General features: G+C 36.4%; 3 protein-coding genes and 1 pseudogene across 3 annotated transcripts; all 4 read left to right on the forward strand.

The window, feature by feature from the left end:
- Positions 1-151: 151 nt before the first annotated feature.
- Positions 152-4,675, forward strand: LOC113323602 (beta-fructofuranosidase, insoluble isoenzyme 1-like). Its single transcript, XM_026571920.1, has 7 exons — positions 152-364; positions 1,622-1,630; positions 1,738-2,594; positions 2,688-2,846; positions 2,948-3,186; positions 3,296-3,386; positions 4,235-4,675. The coding sequence occupies exons 1-7, from the start codon at positions 184-186 to the stop codon at positions 4,448-4,450; spliced, it is 1,752 nt and encodes a 583-aa protein (XP_026427705.1). The 5' UTR covers positions 152-183; the 3' UTR covers positions 4,451-4,675.
- A 108-nt stretch (positions 4,676-4,783) lies between these two features.
- On the forward strand, positions 4,784-8,600 carry LOC113323603 (annotated as a pseudogene).
- Positions 8,601-10,026: 1,426 nt separating this feature from the next.
- Positions 10,027-13,151, forward strand: LOC113323014 (beta-fructofuranosidase, insoluble isoenzyme 1-like). Its single transcript, XM_026571244.1, has 7 exons — positions 10,027-10,255; positions 10,948-10,956; positions 11,058-11,917; positions 12,006-12,167; positions 12,265-12,503; positions 12,595-12,688; positions 12,806-13,151. The coding sequence occupies exons 1-7, from the start codon at positions 10,081-10,083 to the stop codon at positions 12,983-12,985; spliced, it is 1,719 nt and encodes a 572-aa protein (XP_026427029.1). The 5' UTR covers positions 10,027-10,080; the 3' UTR covers positions 12,986-13,151.
- A 218-nt stretch (positions 13,152-13,369) lies between these two features.
- On the forward strand, positions 13,370-17,901 carry LOC113323471 (beta-fructofuranosidase, insoluble isoenzyme 1-like). Its single transcript, XM_026571789.1, has 7 exons — positions 13,370-13,581; positions 14,846-14,854; positions 14,962-15,818; positions 15,912-16,070; positions 16,172-16,410; positions 16,520-16,610; positions 17,461-17,901. The coding sequence occupies exons 1-7, from the start codon at positions 13,401-13,403 to the stop codon at positions 17,674-17,676; spliced, it is 1,752 nt and encodes a 583-aa protein (XP_026427574.1). The 5' UTR covers positions 13,370-13,400; the 3' UTR covers positions 17,677-17,901.
- The last annotated feature ends 49 nt before the right edge of the window (positions 17,902-17,950 follow it).

Consider the following 17,950-nt stretch of genomic DNA (forward strand, 5'->3'; position numbering starts at 1 on the left):
TCTTTTCAAGTCTTGCATCTTTGAAAGAAAGTCTTCGAGTCACTGGACTGGTACAGGTTTGGTTGGACCGATTGATTGCAGGGGGGGTGTCGATTAGTAAATGTTAGCTGTGGTTTCTTTGAATATAAATAATTCTTCTTCAAATCTTTTTCTTTAGTTTTTCTGTTTTAAGGTTCATTGGTTATGGAGATTCTAGAAATGCTTGTTCCGTTGCTACTGGTTCCATTATGGTTTAGCCTTTTAGTCAATGGGGTTCAGGCATCTAACAAAGTACTATCAGAAATTCAGGCTACTAACAAATCTAATGCTTGGAGTCTTTACAGAACAGGTTATCACTTTCAACCTCAGAAAAATTGGATGAATGGTAAGTTCTTATTTCTTGTTTAAGTTCTTGTTTTGAGTTACATGTGCTTTAGTATGAAATCCTAAATGAGCTACTGTAAGTTAGCTTTTTTTCTGTGATAGATTATGTAGTGAACTATTTAGTGATTAGCATTATTAATTTAGTTTGTTGTTTTCCATTCAGATCTGTAAATCCCAACATCTGGGGACCTTTATTAGTTTCATGCTCCTTAATTTTCCTAATTTAAAATCCCCACTTACATATTCCGGTGGTGATGCCCCCAGATACTGATTTCAGTGGCTTTGATGGTTGGGGTTAGCCCATTAAGAACTGATTCATTGGAATATCTTATTTGGTTTCGGGTTATTGATTTAGAATTTTAACGAGTTCTGGTGTTGTTTATATGGATGGGGATGTTGCTGATTTATAATAGAAATTGTTCACACATGTAGCTCTGTTTCCTTAATAGGCTGCCATAGTGCTCCATCAGTTGTTTTGGGTGCTTTTATGTTATTTGGTTTGGTTGGTATGAATCTAACCCTTTGTTATGATCCTAAAAACTTGTGGCAAAGTGGAATTTATGATGTGCAGTGGAATGCTATCTGTAGATCTAGAACTGCTGTTACTACTACTTTAACTGGTTGTACCGCGGCCTCAACTGCGTTGTTTAGGAAAAGATTATTTGTTGGTCCTTGGAATGATTTCGTACCGGTCAGTTAGGTGGTTTTGCTGCGGTTACTGCTGGGTTGTGGTACCATGGACCACTATTACTTGTGGATTTGTTGCTTTTGGGGTATTAATCGGATGTAATAAACTAGCAGAGTAATTCAAATATGTTGATAGTGATAGTAGCGTAATAAATCGCATGGTGGTTGTGGCACTTGGGGTATACTTTATTACAGCTATGTTTGTTAGAAAAGAATGTGTCTGAGATTTATAAATAGGGTAGATCTTCATGGTTTGTTGGTGGATGATGGTAGAAAATTGTTTGCAGCTCATCTCATTCGGATTTTAGTTATTGATGGTTGGTTTAGTGCAACAATGGGACTGGAATCGTAAATTCATCAGTTTTAAGCTAGCAGGGTCCCGGTTTGAGCTTCAGCTGTATGCAAGAACAAAACTTTCTATGGACTGATCTCCTTTTTTTTTTTTTTTTCTTTTGATAGTGTGTTAGACTGCTCTCACTGCATAATATTATTATTATGTTTCTTCAATTGCTTAGTGTCTAACGTTAGTTTCTTGCTTGAATGGCACTCTGATACCTGCAACAACAAACAGACCCAAATGGTAAGAGTTCATCCTACATTTCTTTAGGTTAATCTAGACCTTTTTAATGGTTTAATCCTCAAGTTGCATTTTTCCAATTTAATCTCGTATTATCTGATTTAAAACAGGCCCAATGTACTATAATGGTACCTACCATCTGTTCTACCAGTACAACCCCGAAGGTGCTGTATGGGGAAACATTGTGTGGGGGCATTCTGTATCAAAGGACATGATCAATTGGCTCCCTCTTAATCCCGCAATCTATCCTTCAGCTCCATTCGATATCAATGGTTGTTGGTCGGGTTCTGCAACTATCCTCCAGGGAAATAAACCTGTGATATTCTACACAGGCATTGATACAGAGAATCGACAAGTGCAGAACATTGCAGTACCAAAGAACTTATCAGATCCTTTCCTAGAAGAATGGACGAAACCTGACTACAACCCCTTGATAGAGCCAATCAATGGGATTAATGCTGCCTCATTTCGAGACCCGACAACTGCTTGGTTGGGCAAAGATGGGTACTGGAGATTGGTAGTTGGAAATGAGAGCGGTAACAAAACAGGAATGGCATTACTGTATAAAAGTAAAGATTTCGTTAAATGGGTTAAGGTCCAATATCCACTACATTCTGCTCAAACTGGTATGTGGGAGTGTCCGGATTTCTTTCCTGTATCACTAACAGGAAAAGAAGGTTTAGACACATCTGCAAGTGGAGACCGAATCAAACATGTTTTAAAAGTGAGTCTTGGTGAGAAGACCGCTGATCACTATACGGTTGGTCACTATCTTTTGAGTAAGGATCAGTATATACCTGACAATACATCTGTTGATGATTCGACGGGATTAAGGTATGACTATGGAAACTTCTATGCATCTAAATCATTTTTTGATGCATCGAAAAAGAGGAGGATCCTGTGGGGATGGGTTCTCGAGTCCGATACCAAAGAAGACGATATTGCTGAAGGATGGGCTGGCATTCAGGTGGTTTATTAAAGATATACAGTTTTCAGATCTATATAGTGTAGCTAAATGCTGGCTTGCATTTGATGCCTTATCATCACTTCATATTTGCAGTCAGTTCCGAGAACTTTATGGCTTGATAAAAACGAAAAACAACTTCTACAATGGCCGGTTGAAGAACTCAAAAGTTTGAGAAGAGAAGAAGTTGCCATGACAAATATATCTCTCACCAAGGGAATTCTTTCCGAAGTTAAAGGAATAACAGCTTCACAGGTATGCAAATACGAAGAATTATATTTTAGAGTACAGATAGCGTTTATGCAGTCTCGATTTTGAGCTTTCACTTTATACTATTTTATATTTCTACTCCATAGGCCGATGTTGAAGTTACATTCCATTTGCCTAGTTTGGAGAAGGCAGAGTTGTTTGACCCTACTTGGGTTGACGCTGAAGCACTCTGTGGTAAGAAGGATGCTACTGTTCAAGGTGGGGTTGGACCTTTCGGATTGTTAGCATTGGCTTCTAAAAATTTGATGGAATACACAACAGTCGTCTTTAGAGTTTTTAAAGCTCAAGACAAGTATACAGTACTTATGTGCTCTGGCGGTGTAAGGTTAGCTTAACTTTGTTTTTGATACTCATGAGATACTCTCCTATGTATGCTAACAAAATGTAGAATCACCAGCTGACTTGTATTTTTGGCAATCTTGGTATAAAATCAGGTCTTCTCTAAAACCAGGAGTTACAAAACGGTCTTATGGAGCTTTTGTAGATGCAGATTTGAGTGATGGAAAGCTTTCTTTGAGGAGCTTGGTATGGTTTTAATTACAGTATTTATTAAGTAGCATTGAAATAAAATATAGTTGTATTCTTCTTTGTTTCGTGTGGTTGTTTTCCACTGTTAATAGGAACAATAATTAAACCAAGATTTAGTTTGAAACCAAAGCCAAAATTAAAGCCAGTATCTCTGTTTAAACCTATTTGAGTACTGGTGACAGAACCAAGAAGGAAAAATACTTTTGTAACCATGTCCTAATTATGCCATCTACTACCTCTTTTTACTTCTAACAGCATATTTTCTACTTTTGTTGATAAAGTATTTGGCTGGATTACGGCATTTATCTGTAATATTTCGGACCTCTCAATTGTAACTGCATAAAAAGTTCATAATAGCCTTAACCAAGCTGCTGTTATTGCCTATTGGCAACAACAAGCACTTTCTCCATCTTAGTTCCATGGACATATTACTGTTTAGTAGCACCATTCATATCCATCTCTATGGATCCAGCACTGAGCACTTTCTCCGTTCTTCTTGAGAAGTTAGATTAAAGTGCTACAAGTTGCGAGTTTTTGATGTTATACAAGTATACAGTAAAGCTGCAATCCTTTTATTGTCTCCACTTGCTTATCTGTAAGTAAGTTCATGTAGCATTTCCTGTTGCCAGTTTTTATTTTTATTTTTATAGACATCTGGTAATTCGTTAGTAGGTGCAAGGTTTAGGATCCAGTGGTCTTTTCATACGTGGACTCTTTCCCCATGAGTCTTATCAATATCAAGCCCTTTGTGTATTCTTTTCTTGATCCATGATCCCTAGTTTCTGGGTGTGATGAGTTTGATAATTCAGTGGTTGAAATTTTTTGTTCTATTGTTTCTACTGCAGATTGATAATTCAGTGGTCGAAAGTTTTGCTTCTGGAGGAAAAACATGTATAACGTCCAGGGTTTACCCAACTCTTGCACTGGGGAAAAATGCTCACTTGTATGCTTTCAACAACGGTACTGAAGCTGTTGAAATTGCAGAGTTGAAAGCATGGTCAATAGGAAGACCAAAAATGAATGTTAAAGCACAAACACGAAGAAAACTGGATCGTGATTAACCTAATTGGCATCAGGATTCAGATGCAAAATAATCATTTTTAAATACATTGAATTAGTTCAGAAATAGAATAAGGTCATCGTCATGTTTAGTATTCTCTCTGGCCCTCATATAAATGAATGTATAAGGGATCCAAGGTTAAGGAAGATTTTAATATTATATTACAATTATCTTATATTGAATATTCCTAATTCATAATTAATAAAATAAAAACTTTACTTATCAATTATTTAAAGTCAAGATGTAGTATATTATAATCAGGGTTAGTACAAGTTGCTTAGTTGTCTTCTTGATTAAAAATCCAAGAGTTTGAAGTAAAAAAGCCTGGTGTTGGCTTTTTATCATCATCATCATCTCGTTTTCTTCTTCTTTTTTACGTTTCTTCCTTACTCTCTGTTCTTAGATTTGATTGTAACTGATGGCGATTTTAGAAAGTTCTGTTCATTTGATTAAAATGATTTTCATCTTCTTATGCTGTACTCTCATAAGCAACTATGGGGTTCGAGCATTTAACAACGACATATCAGAAACTGGATTGGATGGGGTTGGAGTTAACAGAACAGGCTATCACTTTCAGTCTCCCAAGAACTGGATCAATGGTAAGTTCTCACTTCTCACTTGATTGTACATATCATCATTTGTTTTGATTAGTTTTTCAACTTAACTAATCATATATAATCAGCATTTCAACTTAATCTAATCCCGGACCTCCGTCATTTATTTCTCGGAGATAAACGGCGATCATACCCCGTGGAATTTTGGTGTTTCACAAGCATTAACATAAAATGGGATTGAAAGTTTTAGCCCTTGCTAGCAGTTCCATTATTATTATCTCAACTAGTACTGTTTTATGTTTTCTTGCTCATTGTTACCAATCTTGCTATGTGTTATCAACTGAAGTACTATTTTAACATTGTTTCATGCTTCTTACTTGGATGGCATTCAAACCTCTCCAACAACAATTCACCAGACCCAAATGGTAAGCCAGTCTTAGCTCTTACACATACATGAGAAATCTTTGTTGTTTAGTTACTTAGAGTTACAATGGTGTTCTTAAAAGAACTCTCATGATCTGCAACAGGACCAATGTATTATAATGGAATCTACCATCTTTTCTACCAATACAATCCTAAAGCTGCTGCATGGGCAAGTGATATAGTCTGGGGCCATTCTGTATCAAAAGATATGGTCAACTGGTTTCGCCTTGATGTTGCAATGGCCCCTACGGATTCATTTGATGTCAATGGGTGCTGGTCAGGTTCTGCCACTATCCTCCCTGGTAACAAGCCGGTGATGCTTTATACTGGCATAGATATAAATAATGTACAAGTTCAGAACATTGCTGTGCCAAAGAATTCATCGGATCCCTTACTTGTAGAATGGAAAAAGCTAGACAAAAATCCATTGATTTTGCCACCCAATGGCATTAACGGAACTTCGTTCCGGGATCCGACAACTGCATGGTTAGGTAAAGATGGGTATTGGAGAATTCTAGTTGGGAGTGAGAGAAGTAATCTGGGGACGGCGTTGTTGTTTAGAAGTAAAGATTTCATGACATGGACAGCATCTGAAAATAACTTCCATTCTGCACCAGATACTGGTATTTGGGAATGTCCAGATTTCTTTCCTGTGCCACTGAAAGGTAAAAAAGGATTAGACACTTCTGCGAGTGGAGCCAATGTTAAGTACATCTTAAAGGTGAGTGTTCAAAGAACATGGTCAGATTTCTACACAGTTGGGGATTACTATCTGAACAAGGATGAGTATGTACCTGATAACACTCCAGGTAACCATTATTCAACAACTACAGGACTGAAATTTGATTACGGGAAATTCTATGCGTCTAAAACATTCTTCGATGAGGCGAAAAACAGAAGGATATTGTGGGCGTGGGTTAACGAATCCGATTCTGCAGCAGATGATTTTGCTAAAGGATGGGCTGGCATTAGGGCTGAACATGGTGTCGGTTAACCATTGGAAACCGACCGAACCAGACCAATAAGCAAGAAACCGAACCAAACCATTTAGATTTGGATTGGTTTGGTAAAAATGTTGAAAAACCGACATTACTGGTTTGGTTTTGGTTTGACCTGAAAACCGAACCAAAAACCATTGGGGAACCGATTAATTTTTAAACTTAATTTCTACCGTCGATTTAAAAGTATTAGATTCTACCCATTAATTTAGAGGATAAATAGAAACCCTAAATCTAATATTTCATTATGATACTCTCCCTCTTTCTCTTCTCCTTCTCTTCTCTCAGCCACCTCCCTTCTCCACCCCACCCCCAACTACAGCTGCTGCTATTCGACTTTTTTTCTTCCCGTCTTCCTTCTTTTTATTTGTCAATATATAAATTAAGATATATATATATCTTCATTTGATCTCTAGAATTAGAGTAAGCTTTAAATACTATTCTTGATTTTTTTTTGTCTGTATATTTGTGTAAACCAATAATCGGCAACTACGATTTTTTTATCTGTAAATTTGTATTTTTTTTTTGGTTTGACATAATTATTGGTTAACCAAAAACCACTGGGACAAACCGAAACCAACTGGAACCATTTGGAAACCGAACCAATGGTTAATGGATTGGTTTGGTTTAGATTTTTAGAAACCAATAATATTGGTTTCGGTTTTGGTTTGGCTAGAAACCGAACCAAAACCGACCATGAACAGCCCTAGCTGGCATTCAGGTTTGTTTATATCAGTGATAATTATTTAATATGATAGAATAGCTGATTCTTCTGTAAATGATATTGCTAATACTAGTAGTTTTAACCAATCTTGTATTGTAGGCAATTCCAAGGACACTGTGGCTGGATAGAAATGGAAAACAACTTCTACAGTGGCCAATCGAAGAGCTCGAAACTTTAAGAACAAACGAAGTGAAGTTGAAAAAGACACCTCTCACCAAAGGAAGTCTATTTGAAGTTCAAGGAATAACAGCTGCATAGGTATTCCGAGTTAGAATCAATTTAAGAGCAATGTGTTAAACTTAGTAGCCATATTTTTATGACTATGATTCTGAATATTCACAGGCTGATATCGAAGTTAGATTTCGTTTACCAAGTTTAGAAAGTGCAGAATCATTTGATCCTTCATGGAATGACGCCCAACAGCTCTGCGGAAGGAAGGATGCTACTGTTCAAGGTGGCATTGGACCGTTTGGGTTGTTAACTCTAGCTTCTAAGGACTTAGATGAATACACAGCAGTATTCTTCAGGGTTTTCAAAGCTCTAGACAAGCCTGTTGTGCTTATGTGTTCTGGTGGTACCAGGTCATCATTAAAAGCAGAATTAGATAAACCCTCATCTGGGGCTTTTGTGGATGTTGACTTGATTGATGGTGAAATTTCTCTGAGAAGCTTGGTAAAAAAAATCTATCTTCCTTTGTTGTTTTAGAGTGAGAGGAACAAACTATTTCTACTTAAATTTGTTCAATTCGATTGCAGATTGATCATACAGTAGTAGAAAGCTTTGGTGCTGGTGGAAAAACATGTATCACGACTAGAGTCTATCCAACTTTGGCAGTAGGAAAGGAAGCTCATTTATACGCTTTCAACAACGGTACTGAGACTGTTGAGATTAAGAGACTAAATGCATGGACAATGCAGACACCTAAAATGAATCTTGGCCATGAGATAAGTTCGTTGTTCGCAGCTTAAACATAAGGTCAATTATCATTAGAGGAGGAGTTACAACTCTGGGAAAATCAGTCCATGTTACTGTATTCTTGCAATAGAAATTTAGAGTGATGCTGAATGTCTTCCGTACTGCAAATATTGGCATCCTCTATTGTTTTCCCGTTTTTCACATGTGAACACAGTTAACATATAGATTCCAGTTTCTGGCTATCTGCCCCCTCCTGTTTCAGTTTTTCTTTTCCCTTCTGAATTTTCCCAAATACTATTAACAATGTCGAGGGTCTATATAATTCTTGCACTAAGGGAAGAATACTGCTGATGCCATTGATGGTGCTGCAAGTATGGTCACCATCATATGGATCTGGTAGTGGGAGCTGGTATGCTATCCGCATCAGCATCTCTCACACTGAAAGTTACAGAGGGGATGAATGTAAAGTGGAGGCAAGATTAATGAAAGATTTAAATATTACAAATTTCTTCAAGTCAAGAGTCATTGTATATTATAATCAGCACAAAGTTGCTTGCTTAGTTGTCCTCTTAATTATTTAGAATTGTTTGAACTAGTAATATACCTGGTAATTTCCTATCTCCTGTACTTCTTTTATATTTTCTATGTTTCTTCCTTAGTTCTATTCTGAGAGTTTACAAAGTCTGAATCTCATAAGGAACTGTCTGAGCATTTAACCAAGTCATGTCAGAAACTGGATCATCAGACGGGTTAGGAATTAACAGAACAGGTTATCACTTTCAGTCCCCAAAAAACTGGATTAACGATAAGCTCTTCTGCTTTCTCATTTAGTGCTTATAATCATTTGCAGTTTAGTTTCATCATATTGGTATTTCAGCTTTATAAGAGTAAAATTCTGACATTTTTGTTTTTGTTACTTGATTCGCATTCAAACATCTTCAACAACAATTAACAGTGGTACTCTTGAAGTTGGATTTATCGACACCGCTAATAAACTTTTTACTCAAACACTTCAAAGTGGTGATCTCTTTGTGTTCCCGAAAGGACTTGTTCATTATCAGCAAAATGTTGATCCCCAAGCTTATTCCATTGCAGTTTCTGCTTTTGGCAGTGCAAATGCTGGTACAGTTTCAGTTCCTAGTTCGGTTTTCGCTTCTGGAATCCCTGATGGGATTTTGGCCAAGTCTTTCAAAACTGATGTTGCTACAATTCACGCTATCAAGACTGGTCTTGCACCCAAACCTTAGAGAAAATAACTTCATGGTGTCGACCATCTTTCTTCTTTAAGTAATGATATTGTAATGCATTTTGATATGCTGTTGAATAAATTTTAATTCTTTGCAATTCTTTGGATGGAATGACTGAAAGAATACTATCCCATTTTGGCAATGTCTTATGAGTGCGTCTAAGTGTATTGGGTTTAATAAAATTTAGGAATTGGGCTTTTTAAACAAACCAGCTCCCAGTCCCATTTTCAAGCCCTATAAGATTTCTCAAAAAACTTGATTAACATTAATTGTGGGATTTCCAGGTATCCCTGTGGAAACGTAATTCTAGCTAATTTGGAAAACTTTTTCAAAAAGAAAAAAAACTAACTTGGAAAAGAATTAGTTACTAGATTTGAAACTTTGGATAAGTATTCCACCTAATAAATCTCACATTTGTTAATTTGGTAAATTTATTTCATACATTTGGCAAGCTCTTTCATTTGAGGATTACACAGAGGAGTAATTACCGTAATTAATGTGTGCTTATCTAAATCATCATTATGACACCGTACAGCTACATCCCATGCAATGCAATTGAGTGATATAACTACGGTCACATATCAAGATACGCTGTATTGCCTAATTTATAGATAAAACCTAGATAATATTTCTTTCCTTGTTATTATCGAGTAAAGTCAATATATATGCGGAAAACTTGTCTAGTATCTCTATAAATACATACATTCATTCTCAAGCTTTCATCCATCTTTCAAGAAAACAAGTATCCGCATAAATCATCATCAAAAACAATGGCGAAGTTCATTTGTTGGTTTACTCTTCTTTTCTTATGTTTCAATCTCAGTGTTGAAGCATTACATAAAATATATCCACATTTTCAATCACTTGTGGCAGTGAAAGCACCGGTGAAACTAGGACATCTAAGAACTGGTTTTCACTTCCAACCTCCCAAAAACTGGATCAACGGTATGCAGTTCCTTCTAAATCTGATTTAATTAGTCTTATCTGTGTTAATATCATGTTTTTAGTATTTTTATCATTCAAAAGATAAGCAGTATCACTGATTTTTGGAAACGATATCTTTTTTTCGCATACAATTAAGGATTTCCAGGAACGGGGGCAATGGATTTTTACTGCATACATGTCGTTTGTTTCCTTCTTAAGCACATGTTCCTTTTTACTTTTTAGTATTAATTTTTTTTTGACTGGATTGACTAGAGATACATCGAGTTTGACTAGGATTGTTTAGACATCAGAGGTTTTTTTTTTCTTCCATTTTTGGTTTATACTGTTCAGTGATTTGTAAGCTGAACAGATTTCAGCATTAATATAGCATAGTTTTAACAATCTAACATTTTTTTTATTGTCAATCTCATTATTCCAAAAATAAATAAATAGCTGGGATTGTGTTATCAAAAATAAATAATTCTGGTACAATTTTTTTTTTAGTCCCTACTACATTTCAGTTTTGGCTACTGGAATTCTTGATGGGATTTTGGCTAAGTCTTTCAAAACTGATTTTGAATACAATTCGAGCAATATATTGGTTTATTTTCCTATTTGTGCATGCTAGATTTTCATTTATGTTCAGCTAACCATATGTTTTTTTCTTGCTTTTTTGCATGGCACATGAATCTCTGCATCAAACTATCAAACAGATCCAAATGGTATGCTATTACATTCTTTATCTTGATTTGTATTAGACGTCGATCGTTTATTTTATTTCATTATAGTTAAGTGTTTTACCCATGCTATGGTTTTTTAACAGGCCCAATGTATTATAAAGGCGTTTATCATCTTTTCTACCAGTATAATCCCAAAGGTGCTGTGTGGGGGAATATTGTATGGGCACACTCAGTATCCACTGATTTGATAAACTGGTTTTCCCTTGAACATGCAATTGCCCCTTCCAAACCATTTGACATAAATGGGTGCTGGTCAGGTTCTGCAACTATACTTCCTGGCAACAAACCTGTTATACTTTACACTGGTATTGATCCAGACGAGAGACAAGTACAAAACATTGCAGTGCCGAAGAACTTGTCTGACCCATTCTTAAGAGAATGGGTGAAGCCTGATTACAACCCAATAATCAAACCAAGCATTGGTGTGAATGCGAGTGCGTTTCGAGATCCCACAACTGCATGGTGGAGTAAAGATGGGCACTGGAGATTAGTAGTTGGTAGCAAGAGAGATATGAGAGGAACCGCGGTGTTGTATAGAAGCAAGGATTTTATTCATTGGACTAAAGCCAAACATTTGTTACATTCTTCTGCTACTACTGGTATGTGGGAGTGCCCAGATTTTTATCCAGTGTCGCTGAATGGGAAACAAGGATTAGACACTTCATCGGTTGGTGATGGTGTTAAACATGTGCTGAAAGTGAGCCTTGATCTTACAAGGTTCGAATATTACACTCTTGGTCAATATTTTACTAGCAAAGATCGATATGTACCAGACAACACTTCAGTTGATGATAGTACAGGGTTAAGGTATGATTATGGAAATTTCTATGCATCCAAGTCGTTTTTCGATCCGTCAAAGAATAGAAGAATCTTGTGGGGATGGGCTAACGAATCCGATCGAACTCCAGATGATCAAATTGCTAAAGGCTGGGCTGGGGTTCAGGTAATTATCCTCTTCTCTAGAACTAAAGATATGGTCTGAAGATTTCATTTCCGTTTATTTTTTAAGTAATTTTATTTTTTCACTATAGGCAATTCCGAGGACAGTGTGGCTTGATAGAAATGAAAAACAACTCTTACAATGGCCTATTGAAGAGGTTAATCAACGAAGCGGTCACGGTCGAGTGGAGATGACCAAGATACCTCTTCATAAGGGAAGTCTCATTGAGATTGAAGGAATTACTCCTGCTCAGGTATGCTATTTGTAAGATCTAAATACGATGTCATAAACATTTGCTCCGCTTTGAATTATGATGTATCTATTCACTTGAGTGAATTTGCATTTTACAGGCTGATGTTGAAATTACATTCCGTATACCAAGTTTGGAACATGCTGAACCATTTGATCCTAAATGGGTTGATGCTGAAAGACTTTGCGGCGAAAAAGATGCTAGTGTCTCGGGTGGCATCGGACCTTTTGGATTGCTAACACTGGCGTCAAGTGACTTACAAGAGTATACTGCGGTATTTTTTAGGGTCTTCAAATCAAATGACAAACATAAAGTGCTTATGTGCTCTGGTGGTATTAGGTACGTTAATAAGATGGACTCTTTTGATTTGAATACTTTCTTCAACTAAAGAAAGCTGATTTTGTTTCTTTTCTCCATCAAATTACTGCAGGTCTTCTTTAACACATGATAAGATGTACAAGCCATCTTACGGAGGTTTCGTAGATGTTGATATTAGTAATGGAAAGCTTTCCTTGAGAAGCTTGGTAAGACTTTTAATCTCTATATACTTTAATTGTTAAATATATTGTGTTTCAAATAATAATATTTTTAGTTCTAAAATTTACATTCTTTCTTCTAATATATATGATGTTTGGTTGCAGATCGATAATTCAGTCGTAGAGAGTTTTGGTGCTGGAGGAAAAACATGCATCTTATCAAGGGCTTATCCAACACTGGCTATTGGAAATAATGCTCATTTGTATGTTTTCAACAATGGAACTCAAGCGGTAAAGATTGGGAAGTTAAAAGCATGGTCAATGAATAGTCCCTCAATGAATTGAAGAAAAATTAGTCCTCTAGTTTGAGTGAGCAATGAGTAGGATTTTGTTTCAGGAGAATAATATCCATCATGTTGTCCGATGGTTCCTTGTCAAAATTGTCCATACGAGTACATAAGGATGTTACATGTAGTGTCAATTGGAAATAAAGTAATTCACCTTTAGAATATTTTATTTACAGTAAACTTATTTATTCTCTTGAGTTTTACTTTTTACTTTTATTTGCCGTATCAAGTCTTTTCAAGTCTTGCATCTTTGAAAGAAAGTCTTCGAGTCACTGGACTGGTACAGGTTTGGTTGGACCGATTGATTGCAGGGGGGTGTCGATTAGTAAATGTTAGCTGTGGTTTCTTTGAATATAATAATTCTTCTTCAAATATCTTTTTCTTTAGTTTTTCTGTTTTAAGGTTCATTGGTTATGGAGATTCTAGAAATGCTTGTTCCGTTGCTACTGGTTCCATTATGGTTTAGCCTTTTAGTCAATGGGGTTCAGGCATCTAACAAAGTACTATCAGAAATTCAGGCTACTAACAAATCTAATGCTTGGAGTCTTTACAGAACAGGTTATCACTTTCAACCTCAGAAAAATTGGATGAATGGTAAGTTCTTATTTCTTGTTTAAGTTCTTGTTTTGAGTTACATGTGCTTTAGTATGAAATCCTAAATGAGCTACTGTAAGTTAGCTTTTTTTCTGTGATAGATTATGTAGTGAACTATTTAGTGATTAGCATTATTAATTTAGTTTGTTGTTTTCCATTCAGATCTGTAAATCCCAACATCTGGGGACCTTTATTAGTTTCATGCTCCTTAATTTTCCTAATTTAAAATCCCCACTTACATATTCCGGTGGTGATGCCCCCAGATACTGATTTCAGTGGCTTTGATGGTTGGGGTTAGCCCATTAAGAACTGATTCATTGGAATATCTTATTTGGTTTCGGGTTATTGATTTAGAATTTTAACGAGTTCTGGTGTTGTTTATATGGATGGGGATGTTGCTGATTTATAATAGAAATTGTTCACACATGTAGCTCTGTTTCCTTAATAGGCTGCCATAGTGCTCCATCAGTTGTTTTGGGTGCTTTTATGTTATTTGGTTTGGTTGGTATGAATCTAACCCTTTGTTATGATCCTAAAAACTTGTGGCAAAGTGGAATTTATGATGTGCAGTGGAATGCTATCTGTAGATCTAGAACTGCTGTTACTACTACTTTAACTGGTTGTACCGCGGCCTCAACTGCGTTGTTTAGGAAAAGATTATTTGTTGGTCCTTGGAATGATTTCGTACCGGTCAGTTAGGTGGTTTTGCTGCGGTTACTGCTGGGTTGTGGTACCATGGACCACTATTACTTGTGGATTTGTTGCTTTTGGGGTATTAATCGGATGTAATAAACTAGCAGAGTAATTCAAATATGTTGATAGTGATAGTAGCGTAATAAATCGCATGGTGGTTGTGGCACTTGGGGTATACTTTATTACAGCTATGTTTGTTAGAAAAGAATGTGTCTGAGATTTATAAATAGGGTAGATCTTCATGGTTTGTTGGTGGATGATGGTAGAAAATTGTTTGCAGCTCATCTCATTCGGATTTTAGTTATTGATGGTTGGTTTAGTGCAACAATGGGACTGGAATCGTAAATTCATCAGTTTTAAGCTAGCAGGGTCCCGGTTTGAGCTTCAGCTGTATGCAAGAACAAAACTTTCTATGGACTGATCTCCTTTTTTTTTCTTTTTCTTTTTCTTTTGATAGTGTGTTAGACTGCTCTCACTGCATAATATATTATTATTATGTTTCTTCAATTGCTTAGTGTCTAACGTTAGTTTCTTGCTTGAATGGCACTCTGATACCTGCAACAACAAACAGACCCAAATGGTAAGAGTTCATCCTACATTTCTTTAGGTTAATCTAGACCTTTTTAATGGTTTAATCCTCAAGTTGCATTTTTCCAATTTAATCTCGTATTATCTGATTTAAAACAGGCCCAATGTACTATAATGGTACCTACCATCTGTTCTACCAGTACAACCCCGAAGGTGCTGTATGGGGAAACATTGTGTGGGGGCATTCTGTATCAAAGGACATGATCAATTGGCTCCCTCTTAATCCCGCAATCTATCCTTCAGCTCCATTCGATATCAATGGTTGTTGGTCGGGTTCTGCAACTATCCTCCAGGGAAATAAACCTGTGATATTCTACACAGGCATTGATACAGAGAATCGACAAGTGCAGAACATTGCAGTACCAAAGAACTTATCAGATCCTTTCCTAGAAGAATGGACGAAACCTGACTACAACCCCTTGATAGAGCCAATCAATGGGATTAATGCTGCCTCATTTCGAGACCCGACAACTGCTTGGTTGGGCAAAGATGGGTACTGGAGATTGGTAGTTGGAAATGAGAGCGGTAACAAAACAGGAATGGCATTACTGTATAAAAGTAAAGATTTCGTTAAATGGGTTAAGGTCCAATATCCACTACATTCTGCTCAAACTGGTATGTGGGAGTGTCCGGATTTCTTTCCTGTATCACTAACAGGAAAAGAAGGTTTAGACACATCTGCAAGTGGAGACCGAATCAAACATGTTTTAAAAGTGAGTCTTGGTGAGAAGACCGCTGATCACTATACGGTTGGTCACTATCTTTTGAGTAAGGATCAGTATATACCTGACAATACATCTGTTGATGATTCGACGGGATTAAGGTATGACTATGGAAACTTCTATGCATCTAAATCATTTTTTGATGCATCGAAAAAGAGGAGGATCCTGTGGGGATGGGTTCTCGAGTCCGATACCAAAGAAGACGATATTGCTGAAGGATGGGCTGGCATTCAGGTGGTTTATTAAAGATATACAGTTTTCAGATCTATATAGTGTAGCTAAATGCTGGCTTGCATTTGATGCCTTATCATCACTTCATATTTGCAGTCAGTTCCGAGAACTTTATGGCTTGATAAAAACGAAAAACAACTTCTACAATGGCCGGTTGAAGAACTCAAAAGTTTGAGAAGAGAAGAAGTTGCCATGACAAATATATCTCTCACCAAGGGAATTCTTTCCGAAGTTAAAGGAATAACAGCTTCACAGGTATGCAAATACGAAGAATTATATTTTAGAGTACAGATAGCGTTTATGCAGTCTCGATTTTGAGCTTTCACTTTATACTATTTTATATTTCTACTCCATAGGCCGATGTTGAAGTTACATTCCATTTGCCTAGTTTGGAGAAGGCAGAGTTGTTTGACCCTACTTGGGTTGACGCTGAAGCACTCTGTGGTAAGAAGGATGCTACTGTTCAAGGTGGGGTTGGACCTTTCGGATTGTTAGCATTGGCTTCTAAAAATTTGATGGAATACACAACAGTCGTCTTTAGAGTTTTTAAAGCTCAAGACAAGTATACAGTACTTATGTGCTCTGGCGGTGTAAGGTTAGCTTAACTTTGTTTTTGATACTCATGAGATACTCTCCTATGTATGCTAACAAAATGTAGAATCACCAGCTGACTTGTATTTTTGGCAATCTTGGTATAAAATCAGGTCTTCTCTAAAACCAGGAGTTACAAAACGGTCTTATGGAGCTTTTGTAGATGCAGATTTGAGTGATGGAAAGCTTTCTTTGAGGAGCTTGGTATGGTTTTAATTACAGTATTTATTAAGTAGCATTGAAATAAAATATAGTTGTATTCTTCTTTGTTTCGTGTGGTTGTTTTCCACTGTTAATAGGAACAATAATTAAACCAAGATTTAGTTTGAAACCAAAGCCAAAATTAAAGCCAGTATCTCTGTTTAAACCTATTTGAGTACTGGTGACAGAACCAAGAAGGAAAAATACTTTTGTAACCATGTCCTAATTATGCCATCTACTACCTCTTTTTACTTCTAACAGCATATTTTCTACTTTTGTTGATAAAGTATTTGGCTGGATTACGGCATTTATCTGTAATATTTCGGACCTCTCAATTGTAACTGCATAAAAAGTTCATAATAGCCTTAACCAAGCTGCTGTTATTGCCTATTGGCAACAACAAGCACTTTCTCCATCTTAGTTCCATGGACATATTACTGTTTAGTAGCACCATTCATATCCATCTCTATGGATCCAGCACTGAGCACTTTCTCCGTTCTTCTTGAGAAGTTAGATTAAAGTGCTACAAGTTGCGAGTTTTTGATGTTATACAAGTATACAGTAAAGCTGCAATCCTTTTATTGTCTCCACTTGCTTATCTGTAAGTAAGTTCATGTAGCATTTCCTGTTGCCAGTTTTTATTTTTATTTTTATAGACATCTGGTAATTCGTTAGTAGGTGCAAGGTTTAGGATCCAGTGGTCTTTTCATACGTGGACTCTTTCCCCATGAGTCTTATCAATATCAAGCCCTTTGTGTATTCTTTTCTTGATCCATGATCCCTAGTTTCTGGGTGGATGATGAGTTTGATAATTCAGTGGTTGAAATTTTTTGTTCTATTGTTTCTACTGCAGATTGATAATTCAGTGGTCGAAAGTTTTGCTTCTGGAGGAAAAACATGTATAACGTCCAGGGTTTACCCAACTCTTGCACTGGGGAAAAATGCTCACTTGTATGCTTTCAACAACGGTACTGAAGCTGTTGAAATTGCAGAGTTGAAAGCATGGTCAATAGGAAGACCAAAAATGAATGTTAAAGCACAAACACGAAGAAAACTGGATCGTGATTAACCTAATTGGCATCAGGATTCAGATGCAAAATAATCATTTTTAAATACATTGAATTAGTTCAGAAATAGAATAAGGTCATCGTCATGTTTAGTATTCTCTCTGGCCCTCATATAAATGAATGTATAAGGGATCCAAGGTTAAGGAAGATTTTAATATTATATTACAATTATCTTATATTGAATATTCCTAATTCATAATTAATAAAATAAAAACTTTACTTATCAATTATTTAAAGTCAAGATGTAGTATATTATAATCAGGGTTAGTACAAGTT

This window comes from Papaver somniferum, chromosome 11, assembly GCF_003573695.1.
Source record: "Papaver somniferum cultivar HN1 chromosome 11, ASM357369v1, whole genome shotgun sequence".
Taxonomy (NCBI): Eukaryota; Viridiplantae; Streptophyta; class Magnoliopsida; order Ranunculales; family Papaveraceae; genus Papaver; species Papaver somniferum.

Bases quoted from the DNA above. Each gene is read 5' to 3' on its own strand.
- LOC113323014 (XM_026571244.1), top strand. From the start codon at position 10,081: ATGGCGAAGTTCATTTGTTGGTTTACTCTTCTTTTCTTATGTTTCAAT. The intron at 12,504-12,594 runs GTACGTTAATAA...AAATTACTGCAG, and splicing joins ATGTGCTCTGGTGGTATTAG to GTCTTCTTTAACACATGATA. The intron at 12,689-12,805 runs GTAAGACTTTTA...GTTTGGTTGCAG, and splicing joins AGCTTTCCTTGAGAAGCTTG to ATCGATAATTCAGTCGTAGA.
- LOC113323602 (XM_026571920.1), top strand. From the start codon at position 184: ATGGAGATTCTAGAAATGCTTGTTCCGTTGCTACTGGTTCCATTATGG. The intron at 2,847-2,947 runs GTATGCAAATAC...TCTACTCCATAG, and splicing joins AAGGAATAACAGCTTCACAG to GCCGATGTTGAAGTTACATT. The intron at 3,387-4,234 runs GTATGGTTTTAA...TTTCTACTGCAG, and splicing joins AGCTTTCTTTGAGGAGCTTG to ATTGATAATTCAGTGGTCGA.
- LOC113323471 (XM_026571789.1), top strand. From the start codon at position 13,401: ATGGAGATTCTAGAAATGCTTGTTCCGTTGCTACTGGTTCCATTATGG. The intron at 16,071-16,171 runs GTATGCAAATAC...TCTACTCCATAG, and splicing joins AAGGAATAACAGCTTCACAG to GCCGATGTTGAAGTTACATT. The intron at 16,611-17,460 runs GTATGGTTTTAA...TTTCTACTGCAG, and splicing joins AGCTTTCTTTGAGGAGCTTG to ATTGATAATTCAGTGGTCGA.